This window comes from Schistocerca cancellata, chromosome 8, assembly GCF_023864275.1.
Source record: "Schistocerca cancellata isolate TAMUIC-IGC-003103 chromosome 8, iqSchCanc2.1, whole genome shotgun sequence".
Classification (NCBI taxonomy): domain Eukaryota; kingdom Metazoa; phylum Arthropoda; class Insecta; order Orthoptera; family Acrididae; genus Schistocerca; species Schistocerca cancellata.
In genome coordinates, this window is record NC_064633.1 from 281,548,045 (window position 1) to 281,572,451 (window position 24,407).

At 40.3% G+C, this 24,407-nt stretch overlaps 1 protein-coding gene across 2 annotated transcripts in view; it reads right to left on the reverse strand.

Annotated features, from left to right (window-relative positions):
* LOC126095731 (mast/stem cell growth factor receptor kita-like) overlaps nt 1-24,407 on the reverse strand; it is a 296,078-nt gene that overhangs the window by 214,060 nt on the left and 57,611 nt on the right. For both annotated transcript variants that reach the window (XM_049910501.1, XM_049910500.1), the window contains exon 3: nt 14,611-14,746. In XM_049910501.1, the coding sequence (XP_049766458.1) occupies nt 14,611-14,746 (136 nt within the window). The remainder of the gene's footprint in view (nt 1-14,610; nt 14,747-24,407) is intronic.

Below are 24,407 nucleotides of genomic sequence, written 5' to 3' on the forward strand. Positions count from 1 at the left end.
CTGAATTCAAACAAAAGACCAGTCACACATTTCTGTTGTGCAGATCAACTCTTTCTATTTAAAGAATCAACTGACTTGTATGACAAGTGTGTTCATAATGCTGTGAGTGGAGGTCGCAAGAAGTTGGTCTTGTGCAGTTGGTGTGTGGTCAAAATGATTTAAAATCCCTATGACAGTGCCTTAAGGAATGTTATTTGATTTCTGAAAGCTCAAAATGTGAAACTGGCAGAAATTTGCCAGCAACTCAATTTAATGAACAGAGCTCGAAATTCTGCATATTTGCATTTAACTGCATATAAATGCATACACGAGGTGTGGTCAAAAAGTGACAGTACTTTCTGCTTTTCTTAAAAGCTCATTATTTATTCACCAATGTCAACTTTGTCCACTTCAAAGTAGTCCCCTTCAGTTATAATACACTTGTGCCAGCATTTTTTCCAATGTTGGGAGCACTTTTGGAAATCACTTTTTGTGACGGTGTTCAGCCCCTTCAACGATTCTGTTTTTATCTCATCAATTATGACAAAATGATGTCCTTTCATGGTTCTCTTCTGACTCAGAAATACAAAGAGGTTTCAGGGGGGCATGTCTGGCAAATACACCACATAATGGTTTTGTTTTTTGCCAAAAAATGAACATGCATTGTCGTGTCAGTAGGAGCATTATTGTGATGAGATTTCCACGAGCAGTTTTGCCACAATTCTGATCGTTTTCTTTGGGTTGCTTCATGTAAATGACATGTAGCTTCCAGGCAGTATTACTTACTGACCTCACTTCCATAACCCAGGAATTCATCATGCACTATCCCATTGCAATTGACGAAAACAGTAAAAAGAACTTTCACAAGTTCTGAAACTTGTCAAAATTTTTGGTGTTAGCTCTTCAGGCTGTTTTTATTGGGACAATTGCGCTTTTGTTCCAACATCATACCTGTATACCCATGTTTCATCAACTGTTTTAACATACTTTAGAAGATCTGGATCAATGTTGACTTGATTCAGCAATGTCTATGCGACAATGGTTTTGGTTGAAATCAAACAATTTTGGAACAAACTTTGCTGCTACATGTTCCACACCAAAAAATCCAAAAAATTGCTTGGAATGAGCCAAGGATACACTGACATCATCAGCAACCTATCTGATGAAGAGTTTCCAGAATCCTAACTCTTCAACACAGTTATCAGGAACTGATGTGCTAGGGCATCCAGGGGGTCATCATCTTCAACATCTTTCCGACCCTCTTTGAAATGTTTATACCACTTGTAAACTCCTGTCTTACTCTTAATAGATTTTCCAAAGACCACAATCAACATTTTTAATGTGGTGCTGCACTTTATTGCATCTTTTACGAAAGTAAAAATTCAATGAGCACTCAAATAAACGTATAGCATTTTTGACTGTCAACAATCAACTAAATATTGAAAATAGCTGAAAATCCAAACATACATCATGAACGTACGTACCAATGAAGATAAAAAAGTTTTGAAAATCATATGAATACAGACCACAAAATTAAAAATTCCCGTAACTTTTTGATCACACCTCACAGAAGGGTTTAGTGCATATTTAACTAATTCACTCATATTTATGCACATGCTTTACTTCTACAGCAATGATTCATGAAATAAAAATATTTTACAGCCATACTATAAGAAGAAGAGAAAATAAGAATCAAATTCTTTTTTATTGCTCTGTTTGCACAGAAGAACTTATCTATCATGTTTCTAAATCCATAAAAGGGCGCCAAAAAATGAGGACAACATAACTGTCAACGATAAGCAGTTCCTGAAACATGTCACTCAACATCTTAACAAACTAAATAAAGTTCAGTAATAATACGGCAAATCTTTACAGTTCAGTGGAGCCATCAATATGGTTTGTATCATGTTACAAACATGGCACAAAAATAACATTTTCAATAATAAAAAAGTATCATTTTAGTTAACTTTTAAAATTGTGTTGTTACTCAGAACTTTTGAAATATTAGTGAGAGGAGAAAGACTATTATAATGCCAAAGGAGAAGAGCAGTATGCTTATTTGCTTCAACAGTGGATTGATGGAAATCCTAGACTAACAAGAGATGTAAATATAGTACCGTGCCAAGTGTGTGAAAAACAAGAAGTTTTATTTTTGTATTTTCATAATATTTTAAAAATCAATGCAATTTTTGAGTTAGTGGTTTGTCTTTATTTCACAAAAATAAACTCAAGTTATTTTATACCACTGTTTTAGGTGCCCTGTGAGAAAAAATTCCAGATACCACATTTATAAGCAGCTGCTCAAAGAAATGCTTTTAATAAAAATATCTCCAGATCCAAACACCATTTCCAAAAGCACTTCCTGCAATCAGAAGTGGAAACAATGGCAACAATAATTTACTGAAATATATCTGCAAAAGGATTAGTTTCAGCCAACATCCCTTTCAACAAAGTAAATAATGTAGAATTTCGAACATTCCTGGAGAAACATTCTGAATGAAACACACCTAATGAATCAAGAAAATCAAACAATGGAAAGTCTAGGTTGGAATACCAACACTTATAAAAAGGATAGATTGCTACTCACTGTAAAGATGACACACAGAGCTGCAGACAGTCACAATAAAAAGACTGTTAGATGCTAAACTTTCAGCCGTAGGCACACCTCACACACAAATGACTGCTATCTCTGGCCACTACAGCAGATAGGAGTAACAGAGTATTGGACAGAAGAGCACTGTCTGGAGCATTGCAAAAGGTGGCACACCAAGGCTCCCAGGCACAGTATTGGGAGGCTGTGGGGAGGGGAGGGGAGTGGGGGCGGTGGCACAGGAAGGAGGAAAAGACAGGATCAGAGAAAAAAAGCATGGTGGTTGCACTGGCAGTGATGAAGCATGGTGAGGTTGGAGGATGTGAATGAGGAGGAGTTTATAGGACAGATGGGGCAGAAACTGTTGGGTGGAGAGTGTGGGGACAGCAGGTTATTGTGTGTTGAGGCCAGAAGAATTTTGGGAGCAGAGAATATGTTGTAAAGATAATTCCCATCTGTGCAGTTCAGAAAAGCTAGTGCCAGAGGGAAGGATCCGGGTGGCCTGAATTGTGAAGCAGCCATTAAAATTAAGTATGTTATATACAGCTGTATGTTGTGCCACAGGGTGGGCGACACTGCCTTTGGCCACAGTTTGGTGGTAACCATTCATCCTGGTAGACAGCTGGTTGGTTGCCATAGTAGTATAAAAAGCTGTGCAATGATTGCAGCAGAGCTGGTAAATGACATGGCTGCTTACAGGTAAATGACAGGGCTGCTTTCACAGATAGCAGGTCCTCTAATGGGGTACAATAAGCTTTGACAGGACTGAAATAGGAAGTGCTGAATGGGTGGACTGGGCAGGTCTTGCAATTAGTCTTCCACATGGATAAGATCCCTGTGGCATGGGGCTGTGCTGGGCTTGGCAGTAGCATAGGGATGGGCTAGGATGTTGTGGAGGTTGGGTAGGTGATGCAACCCCACTTTAGGAGGGGTGGGGAAGATCATGGGTAAGATATCCATCATTTCAGGCCATGAAGATAGATAATCACAGACCTGACAATGAATGTGTTCCAGTCCAGGGTGGTAACGAGTAATGAAGTGGGCACTCCTATGCAGCTGGTTCTTGGGAGTGGTGGGAAGATTGAGGGTGTGTGAGTATATGGCACAAGAAATCTGTTTGTGGTGTAGGCCTGGTGGCAGTAGCTGTTTGTGAAGGCATTTGTGAGACTTTCAGCATACTGCGCAAGAGAATTCCTGTCACTGCAGATATGCCGTACCTTGGTGGCTGGGCTGTATGGCAGGGATTTTTTGATGTGGAAGGGATGATAGCTGTCAAAATGCAGACACTGGTGGTGAGTGGTGGCAGCAGTGCAGATGGAACCATCAGAGAGGAGGTCAACATTCAGGAAGGTGGCATGCAGGGTTGAGGAAGGCCAGATGAAGCATATGGGAGAGAAGGATTTGAGGTTGTAAAGGAATGACAATAGAGTGTCTTGGCCCTGAGTCCAGATAATGTAGATATCATCCAAGAACATGAACCAGACCAGGAATTTGGGGTTTTTGGCATGTTCAGAAAGTTTCCTCTAGGTGACCCATAAACAGGTTGGCATAGGAGGTCACCATGCAGGTGCTCACAGCTCTACTACAGATTTGTTTGCATACCTTCCTTTCAAAGGAGAAGTAGTTCTGAGGAGGAATTAGGCAGTTCATTTGGAGTATGAACGGCACTGGGAGAGTGGGGATCCAGGAGGTAAATGGGTGGGAATGATGGAGAAATGGTGAAGGAAGTGGTTGGTATCTTTGACATGGGAAGCTAGATTTTGAGCAGTTGGTTTGAGGTGTTAGTCAATGAGACACAACACCCAGCTACAATGGGGCAACCAGCACCCAGCTGCAATGGGGCATCCAGGATTCTGTGGTTTGTGGATTTTGGGGAGCATGTAGAAGATGTGTCTGCAGGGCGTCATGGGGGTGTGGAGGGAAGTGGATTCAAAGGACAGGTTCTGGGAAGGGTCTAAGGCTTAGGCAAGGATTGGAGGCTATGTTGGACTTCTGGGATACTCTGGAAGAGTTTATAGGTGGATGAGCCAGACAACTGGCAAAGGCCTTCCACCAGGTAATCCCTGTAATTCATAGTGACCCTGTTTAAACCTTTGTCTGCAGGTAGAATGATTAGGTGAGGATCTGTTTTAGGCTGTGTACAGCTGCCCTTCCTTCTGCTGAAAGGTTAGTGTTCTTACAAAAAGACTTGGGGAAGGGGAAGGTGGGAGGGGGAGGGGATCAAAGTTGGATGGTTGTATGAACTGGGAGAGACAAGGTTCAATGTTGGGAATAGGTAGACTTCAGTTGAAGGGGTTGGTGATGAGTGATGAAGAAGTGTTTCCATTGCAGAGAGCAGAAAAAGAAGAGCAGGTCTTTGACAAGCCCAGCATCACTAAATTTTGGTGTAAGACTGAAGGTGAGGCCTCTGGAAAGGCCTGAAACTTCTTTGGAGCTGAGGACTTTGGTGGGAAGGTTAACAACAGTGTTTTGGGAGTGTTTCCGATCTTGATTTGGTGGAGCATTAGTAAGAAATTTTGCATAATGTGGCAAGTTGAAAATCAGCTATGTAGAACCTGGGTGCTGTGAGGAGTTGAAGGGGAGGAATACAGTGGGTAGGATAGAGCTTCGATATTGCTGCCCAAAGGTGGCAGCAGGATGTCAGCTTGTTGGATAACTTATTGAGGTGGTGTATGGGTGCTCTTCTAGGTGCTGGAGAGCAAGGGATTCAATCTCAGATAAGTGATGTGTGTTGTAGGGATTACACAGTAGCAGTATCCTGTACAGGGAGAATAGGTAGTTCTGGGTTGCCCGAAAAAGAGTGGAATTCAGAGAAATGAATTTTTCCGGGGAGTCCATTGGGCAAGATTCCATGGTTTAGGCAGCATTTAAGGAACAGGATGTGGGGACTGGGTTTTAGCAAGGGAAAGGGATACTTCTCTGAACTGGTGCAGAAACATGGAGCAGGGGTCCATTGAGGCAGGAATGGCTTTGAGGAAATGGGTAATGATGCAGAAAAGGGGCAAATGAAGGAGTTAGGTGTTGTGAAGGCAGCTGGACAATAGAAAACATGCGCAAAAATACATACAGACAAGCAAAAACAGACACAAATAAATAAACATACACACCAATATGTGAAAATACTTAAAAATATGTGCAAAAAGTAGGTAAGAAAAGTAGAAAAAGGACAGAACGAATGAGGTACAGGGATATTTGCATGTTGGAATAAGGCTGGAGAGGGAGGGGGGCAAGGATTGTTAGGTCAAAGTCCACAAGTTTGTGCGGCACAGGTAGGTGTGAAAAATAAGATCCCAAAATATGGCAGAATGATGAATGACATGGAATCAATAGGAATAAGAATTATTGGCGGGAAGAATTTGGTGCATGAGAAGCTGCACCAACAATCTGCATGAGAAGCTGCACCAACACACAGCTGCGTGAACATGGTCACGCAGCTGTGTGTTGCACACAGATGAGACTGTTGACACAGAGTGGCTCAGATGTCAAACCACATGCAGATCAGAAGACAATGAAGGAAAAGAAAAGGCAAGAAGGAAGAGAAAGAATGGAGAATGTGTAGAGGAAGGTTTTAGAGATAGTAACACAGGGAAATATCACAGGGTTGTACGCTGGAAGACAAGCCCCTAGACAAAATCAAAAAATGGAAAGTCCAGATTGAATTATCAACAATTACAAAAAGGACGATTGCTACTGACTGTGAGTTGCAGATAGGCACAGCAAAAAGACAATTATCCACTAGCTTTTGGCCAAAGACTTCTTCAGAAAAGAAAGGAAGGCACACCCACATTCACACAAATAGGCACACCTCACGTGCATGTAACTGGTATCTCTGGCCACGCTATCCAGATGATAAGTGTTTGTTGAACCAGTGCAGCAATCGGGAGTGGAGCAGGGAAGGGGGAGGGATAGCAGAGTACAGGCAAGAGGAGAGAAGAGTGCTGTCTGGCAAAGCATCCAGGGACTACGGTAGAGGGCAGTAGAACAAAGCTGCCAGGGGCAATGTTGGCAGGCTATGGGGAATGGGGATGGAGGGTGGTGCAGGGAATGGAAAATGACAGGATCAGAGAGGGGAAAAGATTTGTAGATGCATTGGCAGTGAGCATAATGAAGGATGGGCATGTGACTTTGGGGGAGGTTTACAGGACAGAAGGGACAGAAACTGTTGGGTAGAGGTTGTGGGGATAGTGGATTGAGGGAACGGAGAATATATTGTAATGATAACTCTCACATGTGCAGTTCAGGAAAGCTGGTGGTGGAGGAATTCAGATAGCCTGGGTTGTGAAACAGCTATTAAAATCAAGCATGTTTATGTCCAGCTGCATGTTGAGCCACAGGGTGGTGAGTAGCAACCTATCCTTTTCAAAATTGTTGATATTCCAAACCAGACTGCATTTTCTGACCCTGCCTAATGTTGTGTCTTCCACCCCACAACCCTGTGAAGTTTTTCTCTGTCATGATCACTAATACCTTCTCTACTCCCCCCATAAAAACCTCTCTTCCCTGACACTCAGACCACACTGTATCAACCATCTTGTCTGCACATAACATATGGCTGTCTATCTACATCTATACTCTGCAAACTACCGTGAGCTGCATGGCAGAGGGTATGACCCACTGTACCAATTATTACGGTTTTTCGTGTTCCATATCATATGGAGCACAGGAAGAATGATTGTTTGAATTCCTATATGCATTCAGTAATTATTCTAATCTTACCCTCACAATCCCAATGCAGGGGGTTGTAGAGTAAGCATTTAAAACCAATTCTTGAAACTTTGTCAATCGACTTTCTCGGGATAGTTTAGTCTATCTTCAAGAGTCTTACCATTCAGTTCCTTCAGTATCTCTGTGACACTCTCCCATAAATTAAACAAACCAGTGACCATTTGTGCTGTCCTGTTCTGCATAGGTTCAATATCCCCAGTCAGTTCTGTCTGATGCGGGTCTCACACACTTGAGCAATATTCTAGAACCTGTTATACAAGTGATTTGTAAGCAGTCTCCAACATAGACTGTTTGCACTTCCCCAGGATTCTACCAATAAACCGAATTCTACCACCTGCTTTACCTATGATTAAACCTATGTGGCCATGTCATTTCATATCCCCACAAAGCATTACACCCAGGTATTTGTACGAGTTGGGTGATTCCAACAGTGCCTCATTGATGTTATAGTCATACAATACTATGGTCCTTTCTTTGTGAAGCGCACAATTTTACATTTTTGAACATTTAGAGCCAGTTGCCAATTCTGTACCACTTTGAAATCTTATCAAGATGTGACTGAATATTTATACAGCTTCTTTCAGATAGTACTTCATTGTAGATTATCATCTGCAAGCCTGAATTTACTATTAATATTTTCTCCAAAGTCATTAATATACAACATGAGCAGCAAGTGTCCCAAAACATTTTCCTGGGGCACACCCAAAGTTACTTCTACAGCCAACGATGACTGTCCATCCAAGATAATATGCTGCGTCCTCCCCAGTAATAAGTCCTCAATCCAGTCACAAATTTCACTTCATACTCCATATGATTGTAATTTTGACAATAGGCATTGGTGTGGTACTGAGTCAAATGCTTTTCGGAAATCAAGAAATCTGCATCTACCTAGATGCCTTGATCCAAAGCTTTCAGTACATCACGTGAGAAAAGTGCGACTTGGGTTTTATATGCTCGATGTTTTCTAAATCCACACTAGCTGGCATTGAGGTGATCACTCGATTCAGGATACCTCATTAAGTTTAAGTTCATAATATGTTCTAAAACCCTACAACAAATCATTGTCAAGGATACTGGACAGTAGTTTTGTGGATCACTTCTACTACTCTTCTTGTAGACAGGTATGACCTGTGCCTTTCTCCAAGAACTGCACACAGTTTTTTTTTTTTTTTTTGAGTTCTCATGTGGGACTTCTCAAGCCCAAAATTCTTCCCACCAGTAATTGACTTATTCTTATTGATCGCATTTCCTACCTCATTCTCGCATACTTGCAAATGTTATTTTCAGCGCGTACTTATGCACACGAACTTGTGAATCTTGATGTAACAATTTCCATCCCATCTGTTTTGATCCTATTTCCTCGTGTTTTTTGGGTATTTTTTGCATGTATTTTTAAGCATTTTCATGCATTGGTGCATATTTGTGCATATTTTTACGTATTAGTGTCTATATTCACTTATTCTTGCGTACTTTTTTGTGTCTGTAGGTATTTTTAGCATCATTTCTGTTATCTAGCACCTCATACAACCTCCTAAAACCTTCATTTGCCCATTTACTACATCATTTCCCAGTTCCTCAATGCAATCCCTGCCACTATAGACCCCTGCTCCACTTTTCTGCACCAGTTCAGGTATGTATCCCTTTCCCTCATTAAAACCCAGTCCCACATCCTGTTGCTTAAGTACTACCTAAACAATAGAATCCTGCCCAATGGGCTAGCAATAAAAATTCATTTCACAATGACTTTCACCTTTTCAGATGCCTCCAGTCCCTGTCCTTCACGATCCTGGTGCAGCAAAAACACATCTCCAAGACACAGGCAATCCAGAACCAACTCTGCTCCAACGTACCATTACTGCGCAATCCCTACAGCATACATCACATCTCTGAAATCGAATTCCTTGTTCTCCAGCATCTGGAAGAGAATTCCAGACACCATGAACATATATTATCCAACCTCCTGACATCCTGCTGCCACTTTCAGGCACCAGTATCCAAGCCCTATCCTACCCATAGTGTTCCTCCTCTTTAACTACTCATAGCAACCAGTCCCTGCATAGCTGAACCTTTCAACTTGCCACATTCCCCAAAACTTCCTACAAACAATCCACCAACTCCAGAACTGAAACACTCTTGGAACATTGTTGTCAACCTTTCCACAAAAACCCTCAGCCTCACAGATGTTTCAGTTCTATACAAAGGCCTCACTTTCAACACTACACAAAAGATTAACCACATTGTACTTGTGAACGACCTACTCTCCTTCTCCCAGTCTCTGCAATGGAAACACTTCTTTGTTGCTAATCCCTCCAAATTAGCGACAAAGAAGTGTTTCCATTGCAAAGACTGGGAGAAGGAGAGTAGGCCTTTCACAAGTACAACATGGATGTACCTACATGTACAACCACCTAGTCCGGTCACAAACATCACCTATAACTTCAAACTACCTGTGAACTACCTGTGAAACCAGTCATGTGATCTATAAGCTAAGCTGCTACCACTGTGCTGCATTGTATGTGGGCATGACAACCAACAAGTTGTCTCTCCGCAAAAATGGCCACTGACAAACTGTGGCCAGAAACAAGTGGACAACCATGTTGCAGAGCGTGCCGCCCAACAGGACATTCTTCATTTTAATGACTGCTTCACAGCCTGTGCCATATGGATCCTTCCCATCAACACAGCTTTTCAGAATTGAGCAGTGGGAACTCTCGCTACAATATACCCTATGTTCCTGTAATTCTCCTGGACTCAACCTTCAACAGTCATTTCCTTACCCATCTAGCCCCTTCCCTGTTCCCATTCCAGCACTACACAAACCTCTATTCCACTAATGCACCCAGTCTTTTTACTTCTTTTCTTCTCCACTCACCCCCACCCCTCCCTCTCCCCCTGTCTCCACCGCTCTCCGTCTAACCTACCAACTACACTGATCTTACCTACCTCTTCAATGTGCAGGGAGTCTCCATGCTCATATAGTGGAATACTGCAATATGACATGTACAACAGCACTTCCGTGATTGTATTCCAACAATTAATGTATTACCAAGAGTTGAAGTACATGGTAGTTGTGTCAGATTTGCAATCCTTCACTCTGGAGCATCCTACACGTATTCGGATAGGTTTAAGCAATGAGAATGAGCTGGTTGAGCTGGTCACAGTAGGTACATATCCTCATGTTGCAGTACTTGGTAAGTAGACCACATGTACACAAATATATGTGTGTGTGTGTGTGTGTGTGTGTGTGTGTGTGTGTGTGTGTGTGTATGAGAGAGAGAGAGAGAGAGAGAGAGAGAGAGAGAGAGAGAGAGAGAGAGAGAGTGAGAGAGAGAGAGGGAGGGAGGGGGGGGAGCAGGGAGGGAGGGAGAGTGAGAGAGAGTGAGTGAGTGGGGGGGGACAATTTCCTTAATCCGATAAACGAAATTTTTTTGAATTTGTATGCCTTGAACCAAGTTCAGTCAGCCTCTTGAAGACGAACAAAGGGATAGTAAATAAAGAAATGATGTCACAGAAAAAGTCACAAAATTAGTGTAAAACAAAATCACTTACAATGTTATGATACTTTTCCTCTTTTCCCACACTGTTGACTAATAACCAACTGGTCGTACTAAAACTGCAAGATAGTATTAATTTTAACTATCCTTTTGAAGAATTTATGTGGCCAAGATATTAAAATAATGAAACACTATTTATAGCTTTCATGTGAGTATCTTTAATAAAGTCTATTCCCTTGCACTTTAAAATTCACACTTTTTTTGGCCACAACATATAACATTAGTCAGCTCAGCAGAGTAGAGATAGAAAATGTGAATTTCTGCAGTACGCGCTCATATCTATACCAATAATAAATATGTAAAACTGCCATGTCTGCCTGTTTGAACATGCTTCTCCAAAACTACTAGATGAATTATCATGAGTTTTTGCACATAACTCTACTATAGCATGGGGCACCGTACAGGCTTTATTTCAGAAGAATCAAATCACAGAAAATAATACTGTGATTTAAATTTTATCTAAAGCTCCCATATCTGTCTGTTGATCATGCTTATCTCCAAATTATCACATGAATTTTTATGGGGTTTTCACAGGTAACTTGAGCATGGCTTGGACCACTATAGAGGCTTTAATTCATCAAAATTGGATTATGGAAAAAACATCATAACTGAAAATTTTATCCATACTGATATTAGAAATGTGAAAGCAGCTCTGTTTGTTAAATTTTCATGACTAATCTGCTGAAACAATTTAAGTGAAATTCGGTAAGGAAGTAGCTTTAACCCTGAGGAAGAACACAGCTGCTTTAGAAAGTGTATAATACAAGATACTGTTTCATTTGAAGAATATTACATGAATTAGGAAAAAACATTTAATCTTGAAAAAGCTATTTAATCTTTAACTTTTGATTTTTATCATACTTGTGAAAATGCTTTTATTGGTTGATACATGCTATGTTATGTGATTTGAAGAAATGAACACTGTGATGTGATTTGAAGAAATGAACACCATTCTTACACAATCTTCAATGTTTTTAATCCATACTTGTATGCAATTTGTTGCATAATGTACATGTTCTGTGACATATAGCTACTTCAATAGCTCTGTATCATCGGCTGCGTATGTTGCATGACGATGTCATGATTTATACCAACCAGAGATGTTAATTGTATTCTGTGGTGTAGTGGCACATGTGCATGGTGATAAGTAAATCACAGCTATCAAGCAGCTATAATGCCAGCCACCATGGGCACTGTGTTTTACATATGTTCTTGTGGTTTTCTATGTGTTGTTTATTCCTTGGAGAGTGAATTTTTTGTATGTTCACTGTTTTTAGTTCTGTTCTCTTACTGCTTACTGTCAACCAGTAATTAGCTTCTTCTGACTCATGAGTATTTTTGCATTTTGGAACAATTTCATTATTGTGTTCCCAACAAGCTATTCATTGCCTGTAACAGTCTGTTGTACAACCTAGTTAAATAATCACAGTTATTCACCAACAAAGGATTCTTAATCCAGTGTAATCTCTCCCTTCAGAAGAAAAAGTTATTCAAAAGTCAATTCTTTTGAAGATATGTGAAAGAAGGTGGAGGGGGGGGGGGGGGGGGAGAGAAAGGAAAGGGAACTGTTGATGTCAGTTGCATCAGGACTTCATGTGGAATCATTGGCAACAAGTGGAAATGTGTGCTGGACCAGGATCTGAGGCCAGGATCTCCTGCTTACTAAGCAGTTGCACTAACTACTGCATCATCCAGACACAATGTTTATCAAAACTGTGTCGGTTATCTTGGAATGCCTCCCAGCCAACCCACATTCCCATATGACTCACATTCCAGTACTAAGATAGTCCACTCAATTACAATAAACACTGTGTCCGGATGGTGCATTGGTTAAATGCCTAGTAAGCAGGAGATCCTGGATTTACATTCTGGTCTGGAAACCATTTTCACTCATCATCGCGGATTCTGCATGAAGTCCTGATGCAGATGACATCAATACTTCATTACCTTTCCCTTTCTTTCTCTCCCCTCCACCTTCAATTTACCTGTATGTATCACAGCTGCAGATTCCATGTGGAGTCAGACATGTCCAAAAGAACAGACATTACGCATTCATATAAATGTAACACTTACCAGGCCAAATGTTAGAGGCAGTACCCCAGTGAAATGGACTGACAAGATGTGCTTCACCTTCGATGCCATGAAGCAAAATATGGCAAACGCAGCACTCCTCATGCACCCAAAACTTGATAATCTCTTGGTGCTAGTGGTGGACGCAAGCCAAACAGCTACTGGTGTTACATTGCAACAATGTCACACGGTTTGTAGCAACTGCTTACATGCTCCTCGTGTGGATTGTCACTGTCACAAGAGAAATGGAATACCTACGACCTGAACTCCTGGCTGTGTATGAGCCAATGCCTACTTCCAGCCACAGATAGAAACAAGAGAAATCACAATCCACACAGATCATGAACTGTTAATTTATACCTTCAAATGAAACAGCAACAACTGCTCAACTCAATAATACAATCACCTTCTACTTACTACGGACATTAAATACATTTATGGCATTAACAATGTAGTGGCCGACTGTCTCTTGCATGTCAGCAGTGTATCGAGGCCTACAGATTTTTTGAAACTCACAAAGACTCAACAGGAGGACCAAGAGCTCCAGACTTTTCATCAAGAATGCTACTTCAGCTGGACTCAACAGCATGATGCACAGGTGTGTGCTCTTACCTGTGCCCCTCTGAACGCAGTGCTCAGTAGCGATGCTGCACCTGCTGATGCATTCTGCATTGCGACAGCTTGGAAGGGGAGATTGGAGTGCAGATCACAAGCTATGCTTACCTGAACAGGCAGACACAGGAGAGTAGCTGATGTTATTGCACCTACAGTACCTTTCTTACTCACCATTGCTCATCATAACAAAAATACTGATACACAAGCACAACTATGACTAACAGATGGTTTATTATATATGTCATTATTTTGGCTTTAAACAAAAAGAGAGATATTTAAGAGATTCAAAAGAGAGAACAAAATGTAATCAGGAAATTTAAAATCCAAATTATACTGAAGAAGGAATGTACAGACAACGATCAAACAAAGAAACTGAAAAGTATGCTAACAGATATTCAGATATGAAAAAATTCAGCCTAAATTTCTATAGACATTCTAAAAGAATGGAACAAATAAGATTTACCAGGCAGGTTGTAGAATACTATGAAACTCAAAGCAACAAAAAATTGTAAAAATAAAATGGATGGGTGCAGTAAAAGAAGATCCAATGACTGCATGAATAACACAACATAGTGTACCACACAGGAAAATATTTAGGCAGAGAATTCGTGATTGGATGGTTGGACCAGGCAGAAATATCCAAGAAGATGGGTACACCTTGTTCTGAAAAGTGGAAAAAACCGCATTCCAAGAGAATGACAGTCTTACAGACGCAAAGGAGAGCTAAAACAAATTCTGAAAATGTATCACACTGTACATTGCATAGTCCAGTAGGGCTCCAACATGAATAATTGTAATAATATATCATTATTAAAGTTATAACAAATATAAGTGACAAATAAGTCAGGCCTACTGTAAATCACTGATGTTTTTTAAATATTATTAATGCACTCTAAAATGAAAGAAGTGAACAGTGAATGAGAGAGTCATGCCACAAATTACTAAAAAAAATATTTACTTAGCCTTCAATCTAAGTCACATGCTCAATACCGTTGACATATTGTAGCATGTGCACTGTCATGCATTACACAATAGTTTGTACAAAATTTATGACCAATAATTATTTAGTATCATTACCTTTCACATAAATATATACTTGATTTTTTATTTTGTTGTAGTTATTTTCTGTGTAGCATATGTAATACCCAACATCTAGATAATTAGCTTGATATCTCTTCAGAGTTGTCTTGTGGTGCTCATTGGTTACATTCACCTGAAACAAAAGTGCCTTGCTTCAGTTAAAAGTAACAAAGTAAGTGATTAAGTGATGACATCAATGGAATATCAGTCTCCAAATTGCACTGTCATAATTTTGCCTCCAGTTATTTTTCCCCCCTATAATGATTCACAGTGTAACAGACATTAAACCTACCTATTACCATAAATAGTTTCCAAATTAAAATAGCATAATTTTGTCTTTGACAAGTCTGAGGATATTTCTAAATATATAATACATGTTTCAAAGACTTGTAGCTAGAAACAGGCTTTTGGAACTGGAGTCGTAATTCAGAAATTACAATTTCATTCCTACAAGAACAAATGTAAAATTATGTATTCAAACTCAGGTAAATACAATTTTTACTGATCTTTGAACATTTTACATGCAACTGATATCATTTAACAAAACAACTAGGCAAATATGTGTAAGTACAATAAATTTCAAGTTGTAATATCAACAATACACAAAAATAAAGATAGACGTAAACAATCAGGGGCGATTCTAGAAGTTGGTCAAGGAGTGAGGGGGCTAATAGGGGGAGAGGGAGGGGGGGGGGAAATTGGGGGAATGGAATATTGCTTAACAAAAGTAGAGTTGGGGTCCTTCACTGACAAATTGTTAAAATTTGGTTTTGCTTAAAGTAGTTTTTGGTAACTGTTTTGAAGTTCAGTGTAAAAAATGTGTATCAATAAATAATAATATGCCCATTTTAAATTAAATTATATTTATTGGTTGAGAAAGTAAGCTATTTGAGGATCTTATTCTTTTGTTAAAATGTGTTTGAAATACATTGCAACCTATATTGCTACATAATCATTAAAAATGATTGAATCTGTTGGAGTAATATATTCACTGATTTCTGAAGTAATTTTATCCAGTGTAATATGGCACTCCATTGGGGGATTGGGGAGGGGGGGCTATAGCCCCCTTAACCCCCCCCCCCCCCCCACACTTGCCACTGCCCCTGTAAACAATGGAAAATCCAGAATGGAATATAACAATATTACAAAAAGGAAAGTTGCTACTCAGCATATAGCGGACAGGCACAACAACAAGACTGTCACAAATTAAGCATTCGGCCAGTAAGGCCTTCAACAAAAATAGATGACACACATACATAAACACAACTCACACACACGGCTACAGTCTTAGGCACCTGAAACCACACTGTGAGCAGCAGCACCAGTGGATGATGGGGGATGTCACTGGGTGGGGGTAAGGAGGAGACTGGGGCAGGGAGGGGGAGGGATAGAAGGGTAAGGGTGGCAGACAGTCAAGTGCTGCAGGTTAGACAGAGGGCAGGCATGAGGTGGGAAGGGGGGCGGGGAGGATGGTACCGAAAGAGGAGAGAAGTGGAAAGACTGGGTGTGATGGTGGAATGAGGGCTGTGTAGTGCTGGACAGGGAACAGAGAAAGGATTGGATGGGTGAGGACAGTGACTAATGAAGGTTGAGGTCAGGAGGGTTATGGGAAAGGAGGATATATTGCAGGGGAATTTCCCACCTGTGCAATTCCAAACAGCTGGTGTTGGTTGAAGGATTCATTTGGCACAGGCTGTGAAGCAGTCATTGAAATGAAGGATGTCATGTTTGGCAGTGTGATCAGCAAAATGTTTGGCAGTGTGATTAGCAAATGGATGGTTCACTTGTTTCTTGGCTACAGTTTGTTGGTGGCCATTCAGGCAGACAGACCAATTGTTGGTTGTCATGCCCCCTTATAATGCAGCACAGTGGTTGCAGCTTACCCTGTAGACCACATGACTGGTTTCACAGGTAACCCTACCTCTGATGGGATAGGTGATGTTTGTGACCGGGCTGAAGTAGATTGTGGTGGGAAGATGTACAGGACAGGTCTTGCATCTAGGTCTATTATAGGGGTATGAGCCATGAGGTAAGGGGTTGGGAGCAGAGGTTGTGTAGGGCTGACAAGTATATTGTGTAGGTTCAGTATAGATTTAAGTGTCAGGAAGTCATTTCTGAAAATATTTGTATGGAGTGTAGCCATGTATGGAAGTGAAACATGGACGGTAAATAGTTTGGACAAGAAGAGAATAGAAGCTTTTGAAATGTGGTGCTACAGAAGAATGCTGAAGATTAGATGGGTAGATCACATAACTAATGAGGAAGTATTGAATAGGATTGGGGAGAAGAGAAGTTTGTGGCACAACTTGACCAGAAGAAGGGATCGGTTGGTAGGACATGTTCTCAGGCATCAAGGGATCACCAATTTAGTATTGGAAGGCAGCGTGGAGGGTAAAAATCGTAGGGGGAGACCAAGAGATGAATACACTAAGCAGATTCAGAAGGATGTAGGTTGCAGTAGGTACTGGGAGATGAAGAAGCTTGCACAGGATAGAGTAGCATGGAGAGCTGCATCAAACCAGTCTCAGGACTTAAGACAACAACAACAACAGTGGAAGGCAGAATACCATTGTGGGAGGGATGGTTAGGTTTCTGGGGAGGATATTTCTCATCTCAGGGCACAATGTAAGGTAGCCAAAAACCTGGTGGAGAATGTTATTCAGTTGCACCAGTCCTGGTGTAACTCCCTCTCATGTGAAAGGTATTTTGTTATAATTTTACTGCGAGAGGAGTCACTATTTCAACCTGAACCCAGTTATTGTATGGAGATCCGTGTTGAAAAGTTCCTTTCAGGATCAAAAAGTAATCTTGATGAACTGGTTTTATAATAATAATAATTATTATTATTATTATTATTATTATTATTATTATTATTATTATTCATTTAATTACTGCTTTGATTGAATTATTATTGCTATTACTGTTTCAAGGAATTAGTTCTTTAGTATTCAGTCTCTCTAAGAAAAGAGTTTAGGTCTTTGAAATGAATAAATAACCAAACAGATCTCAGAAGATAACATTCATGTTCAAGGGATTGTGCATGGTAGACTAGAGATCTGCTGGTATTTGTTATTTATTGAGCATCCATTTTATCATATACAATGGTATAGGAGTTGTCATGTTACATTATATGAGTTTGTAATTATACAGTAAGTTAATAACATAGGCCTACGGTGGTAAAACATATATAAATATATATCTTGTGCAGCGTATAGTAGAGAACAACATAACAAACAATAATTAATTATTTATAGTGCATATTATTTTGATACATTTGCTTCATGATGACTGTATGCTGTACTCAATGTCTCTGCCAGTCATTGAACTGCGTGCTGAATCAGCAGGAATTGTAGTCTACGTTAACTATGGTCCAATTCTCCTTTATATGGAAGCCAGTTCATCGAAGTGGATTTGTTTAAAAGTCTTTAAATTAATGACTGTATAGAGTTTGGAGGTTCGAGCTTCCATAGTCCAAAAAAATGTCTCATAGGCATGCACAAATATTTGAAAATGTGAAACCATAAGACGGAGAATAATTTACACAATACACAACTTGTTTACGCGGCCGAGAAATTGATTTATTGGCTTATTATTCCTGCATAAAATCAGAAAATACCTTTCAATTAAAGATGCAATAATGCCTTCTCTCTTAAGCCATAATACATTTGTCCATACTCATTAAGATCAGAAGCTGGACTACATCTTTTTACAATAGTTAACATCAAAAAAAGCTCTCTTTCTTCAAGGGATAGAGAGAGCATCAGTGATAATGCTGTTTTCTCACAGTTAGTTGCGTGCACGTATGCTTCAAATAATATCTTTTTCAGCCACATTTCTTTTACTGCCACATGACATGAACCACTACACTGGGTGGTACAGAGTTACGAGGGGAATGCTTCTCTGTGGCAAGATGGTCAGACTTTGCAAGGTGGGAGGAGACTGGAAAGTCCGGTCACAAACATCACTTATCCCATCAAAGACAGGGCTACCTGTGAAACCAGTAGTGACCTCCAGGCTAAGCTGCTACCACTGTGCTGCATTCTATGTGGTCAACCAACCAGCTGTTTGTCTGCATGAATGGCCACTGACAAACTGTGGCCAAAAAACCAGTGTACCACCCTGTTGCTGAGCATGCTGCCAAACATGACAGCCTTCACTACAATGACTGCTTCACCACCTGTGCTCCATGGATCCTTCCCACCAATACCAGCTTTTCTGAATTGCACAGGTGGGAAGTTTCCCTGCAATCCATCCTATGTTCCTGTAGCTCTCCTGGCCTCAATCTTCATTAATCACTGTCATCACCCATCCAACCCCTTTCCTGTTCCCTTTCCAGCACTACACACCTCTCATTCCACCATCGCAGCGAGTCTTTTTACTTCTCTCCTATTCTGCTACCCCGTCCGCTTCTCGCGCCTTGCCCGCCTTCTGTCTAACCTGCAGCACTTCACTGTCCGCCACCCATACCCTACTACCCCTCCCCATCCCATCCCAGCCTTCTCCTTACCCCCACCCAGTCCTGCTTGCTTGCAGTGTGGTTTCAGTTGCCTGAGACTGCAGTCATGTGTGTGAGTTGCATTTGTGTGTGTGTGTGTGTGTGTGTGTGTGTGTGTGTGTGTGTGTGTGTGATCTGATTTTGGCCGAAAGCTTAATTTGTGAGAATCTTTTTGCTGCCTATCTGCGACTCAGAATCTACATTGTATGGTGAGTACCAACTTCCTTTTCATAAAAAATATAGACTGCTAGTCACCGTAAGGATGACATATTGAATTGCTGAAGGGCACAACAAAAAGACATTCTGGTCTGAGCTTCTGGAGATGGCTGTGTGTGCGAGCTGTGCTTACTTGTGTGAACAAATGTTGTGTGTCGCCTTTTCTGAAAAAAGGTTTGGTCAAAACCTAAATGCGTAACAGTCTTTTTGTTGTACCTGCCTGCAACTCGGTGTCTGTCTTTATGGTGCATAGCTATCTATCTCTTTCATTACATTGTTTGAAGTACAAGAAAGTAAGATAACATATATACACTGCATGATTAGGTAAATGACAATAACAATGATTGAAAACAATGGAAAATCCAGGATGAATAATAGCAATATGGAAAGTATACACTGATATTCACCACATAGAGTAGTGTTGAGTCACAGACAGACGCAATAAAAAAGAATACTAGACATATTCAGCTAACACACTAAGCCCTTCATCAGACACAGAAAACTCTCACACATTTACACAAGCATAACTCACACACACATGTCTACTGTTGTCCCTGGGTGCTAAGGCTTTACTGCAGTTGCAGCTGCATCTGAGGTAAGCAGCACTTTTTATGGAGTTGGTAACTGGGTTGCCAAAGATGTGTGGTGTAGGGAGGGGAGAGATAGTGGGATACAAGTTGTCGTTGATGCTGGTGCTGCCTTTGGGAGTATGCACAGACGTAGTGGGGACAGGTCTGCTTATTTCAGCACTTGGAGGCTGTGGGGAAGGAGTGGGGGAAGAAGGGGGGGGGGGGGGGGTGAGAAAATGGGAAAGCACCATGTAGGTGTGTTGGTGGGATAGAGGCATATGTAGGACTGCAGTGGGAGCAGGGACTAGGACAGGCAAGTGGAGGACAGTGTCTGATATGCAGCAGGATACGAATGCATCCCCCCCTTTCTTTCCCTCCTATTAGAGTTGCCAAGCAGTGTCCTGCAATGACATATAGAAAATATTATGAAAGATGTAAGTTGCCAACTGCAGCTGTAACACAAACCTTTGGTAGTCCCTGTTCTCCATCTGCCTATCCCCTTCTCTGCTCTCACTCCAGCACTACACACAACTTGTGCCATACCATCACACATACATAGTCCTTTCCCCTTCACTATAATTCTCCTCCCCCTTTTCACACACACTCCCCCCTCCCCCCCCCTAAAATTGCTGCTTCCCTTAGAAGCAGTTGCAGTCAAGCCTTAGTACCCAGAGGCAACAGTGACCAGGGATGTGTGAGTTGCGCTTCTATGTATTTGTCTATGTTTTCAATGTTCGATGAAGGACTTAGCTTGCTAGCTGAATGTATCTAGCATTCTTTTTCATTGTGCCAGTCTGTTACTCCTTGCCACCTCTATGTGGTGACGGGGTGGGGGCTGGCATGAGGTTGTTGTTAATAACAATAAATTATTAACTGATAAAAGCACTTACAAGACAAATGCAGTGCATTATTAGTTGGATGATAAAGCCAATAAATAGTTAAATACATCTCAATAAGTAGGCTTACACAACAGTAGTAAAATTTATATACTGCATGAATTACAGTTCTATAACAAAGTCTCTTTTTTATTTATATTTCATTTGCACAAAAAGCATAGGTCATTTGTCACACATTCTTCAAATTCTTCAACATTGTAAAATCTTTACTTTTCATCCATTTTGTAATGCTGGTTTTAAATGTATGTATTGGTGCTATGTAGGTGCTATCTGGCTATTTATGGAGGAGACACGACCAAGACTTTTGTCACTGTTATGAGTCTCTGTGAGCATTGCATATGGAATATTAATTTTTGCCCACATCTCATTTTATGCTCATACATTGATCTGCTTATGTCATACTTATTTAGGTTTTCTATGAGACATTCAAGGCAATTATTGATGTACAGGCCTTATACTGGCCTTATACTGGCACTATAAAGTTATTTGAGATAATCTTTAATTGATTCATATGGCCTAAGACCTATGATTCACATGCTAGCTTTGTTTTGCCACTCAAACACTAATTTCAAGCCCAAATAATTACCCCATATTAGTATTCCATAGCTCAGGTGACATTGTAACAATGCAAAATATGAGATTTACTGTCATAGCTCCTCTGTTCATATGACAGAAAGATTACACATGCTAGCCAGATACATAATTTTCCCATATGGGTATCCCAACTGAGTTTTTGGTCTATGTGAAATTTTAAAAATGTGGCTATTTTATTGCCATGGCATTCGGACTGAATACAATGAAACGACAAAAGTCACAGATTAGTGATAAGCACATATACAGATGGTGGCAATATTGTGTATAAAAGGGCAGTGAATTGGGGGAGCTGTCATCTGTATTCAGTTGATTCATTTCAGAAGGTTTCCAACATGATTACAGCCACATGACAGGAATTAACAGACTCTGAATGTGAATTGGTAGTTGGAGAAAGATGCATGGGACACTCCATTTTGGAAATTGTTAAGGAATTTAATATTCTGAGATCCACAGCGCCATGACTGTGACAAGAATACCAAATTTCAGGCCTTACCTCTCACTATGGACAACAGACAATGACCAGAAGCAGTGGCTTTTGTATAGAGTTGTCAGTGCTAACAGATAATCAACACTGTGAGAGAATATCCATTAAGACAGTGTGGTAAAATTTCGCATTAATGGCCTATGGCAGCAGATGACCGACGCTTGTGCCTTTGCTAAAAGCACGACATCGCCTGAAGCACCTCTCCTGGACTTGTGACCATATCAGGTGCATTCTAGATGACTGGAAAACTGTGACCTGTTTAGATAAGCCCCAATTTCAGTTGGTAGGAGCTGACTGTAGCATTCCAATGTGGCACATACCCCACAAATCCATGGACCCAAGTGACAACAAGGCACTATGCATGCTGGTGGTGGCCCCATAATGGTGTGAGCTGTGTTTAAAAGAAATGGACTGGGTCCACTGGTCAAAATGATCGATCATTGACTGGAAATGGTTATGTTCATCTACTTGGAGACCATTAGCAGCCATTCAGGGGCTTCATTTCCCCAAACAACAATGGAATTTTTATGGACGACAATACACCGTGTCATTGGGCCACAATTGCTCATGTTTGGTTTGAAGGACATTCTGGACAATTCAAGCAAATGATTTGGCCACCCAAATTACACAACATTAATCCCATCGAACATTTATGGGATATAAACAAGAGGTCAGTTCGTAAACAAAATCATGCACTGGCAGCACTTTCACAATTATTAAAGGCTATAGAGGCAGCATGGCTCAATATTTCTGCAGAGGACTTCCAAACACTTGTTGAGCCCATGTCACATTGAGTCACTGGACTGCAATGAGCAAAAGGAGATTCAACACATTATTAGGAGCTATCCCATGATTTTTGTCACCGCATCTGCATCTACATTTATACTATGCAAACCAACATGAGGTGCATGGGAGAGTGTACATCTCACTTTCTCATTTATTAGGGTTTCTTCCCATTACATTAATGTGTATAGTGTCTTTGGTTCAACTGTCATTTTTCTGTAGGACAGAAGTTATGCAACAAATAACACAGAGGAATTTATGAAACTGTTGTTCAATGAACTCTAAGGTGTTAACTGATGAACGCACTGACACAGAAGCCATACAATGTTCCTGCATTATGATTAGGTATTTTGATAAAGGCTCAGACTGAATAATGAGCATGTTTTGGCAGTTGAGCATTATTTCTGCACCTGGACAGAATGACAAAGCTGAGGAAGTTGCTGTGAGTAAAATTTTGTTTCATTGTACAATCAATTACCTACTACAGTGTAAAACTATTGGTTTTGCAGCTGATTGGTACAATGTCATGATGGGGTCAAAAACTTCTTTAATGACTTATTTTAATGATAGCTACCCAGGTACAGGGATGATAAAATGTGTATGCAAATCATTTAATCTGTAAGTCTGTAAAGCATCAAAATTTCTCTGACAACATTGTGAAGGTCTGGCACACAACATTTAAGTCTATTTTAGTACTAGTGCAAAAAGACAGAAAAAATTACACAAATTTCAATAATTTTTAAGCTGTCTAATTACAAAATCCATCTAAGGTAGTATGATTAGTGTCACATGCAATGTAACAAGAACTGTCAAACAGTGGTAAGCTTTAAAATTATACTTTGATCTAAGGCATATAGAGGAAAAGAAATCTGTACTTCTTCAAGCTGTCCATTAGAAAATCTCTTACTTTTTTCTAATGTGGATATTACTCAAAGACATAGTTATTAATCAGCTCTGGTAACTCAACTGTGTCAGAAAATGTCAGCTTCATAAAGGTCTACTGTTTTATCATGTGGACAGAATGTACATAAAGAAAAGTAACCTATCTGCTACTGCTGTGAGTTCAAGTGACAAATTTACTACATATAGAACAACATATTTAGGTATGTAAGAGGTCAGATCAGTTACGGACCCAGTACTTACCAAACAGAAAGTGATCCTGAAGGACTTCCATACTTAGCTGTAGACATTTTACATAGCCTAAATATCTTGTTCTGAGTATAAGTATTATAACTTTGATGGCACATCACTACATTACTTTCTCTCCTTGTGCCTCACAACAATGCCTGATATGCAGAGGTATACAAATGCATCCCCCTCTCTTTCTCTCCTGTCACTTTCTCTCCTGTCACAGTTCCCAAGCAGTGTCTTGCAATGATATACAGAAAACAAGATGAAAAATGTGTAAGTTACCTCTTTCAGCTCTAACACAAGAACTTAAAAACACAATAATGCAGTATATTTTGGAGACAAAAAACGTTCAGGAATGAGAAAGATTTACTATTTTAAAAACTTTCCAGAGCTTTCTCTTTGTGCATTAAGTCTAACACACTTGAGTGGTGACATTGAGCACATGACCAGTGAAATTAATTTCATAAAAGTGAAGCGCAGATATAGACTACATACAGCCATGATAAACGTTTGTGTGTGTGTGTGTGTGATGTGTGTGTGTGTGTGTGTGTGTGTGTGTGTGTGTGTGTGAGCGCGCGCGCGTACATGCTAGCATCCCAGTCTGTAATGAGGCAACATGTGACAGC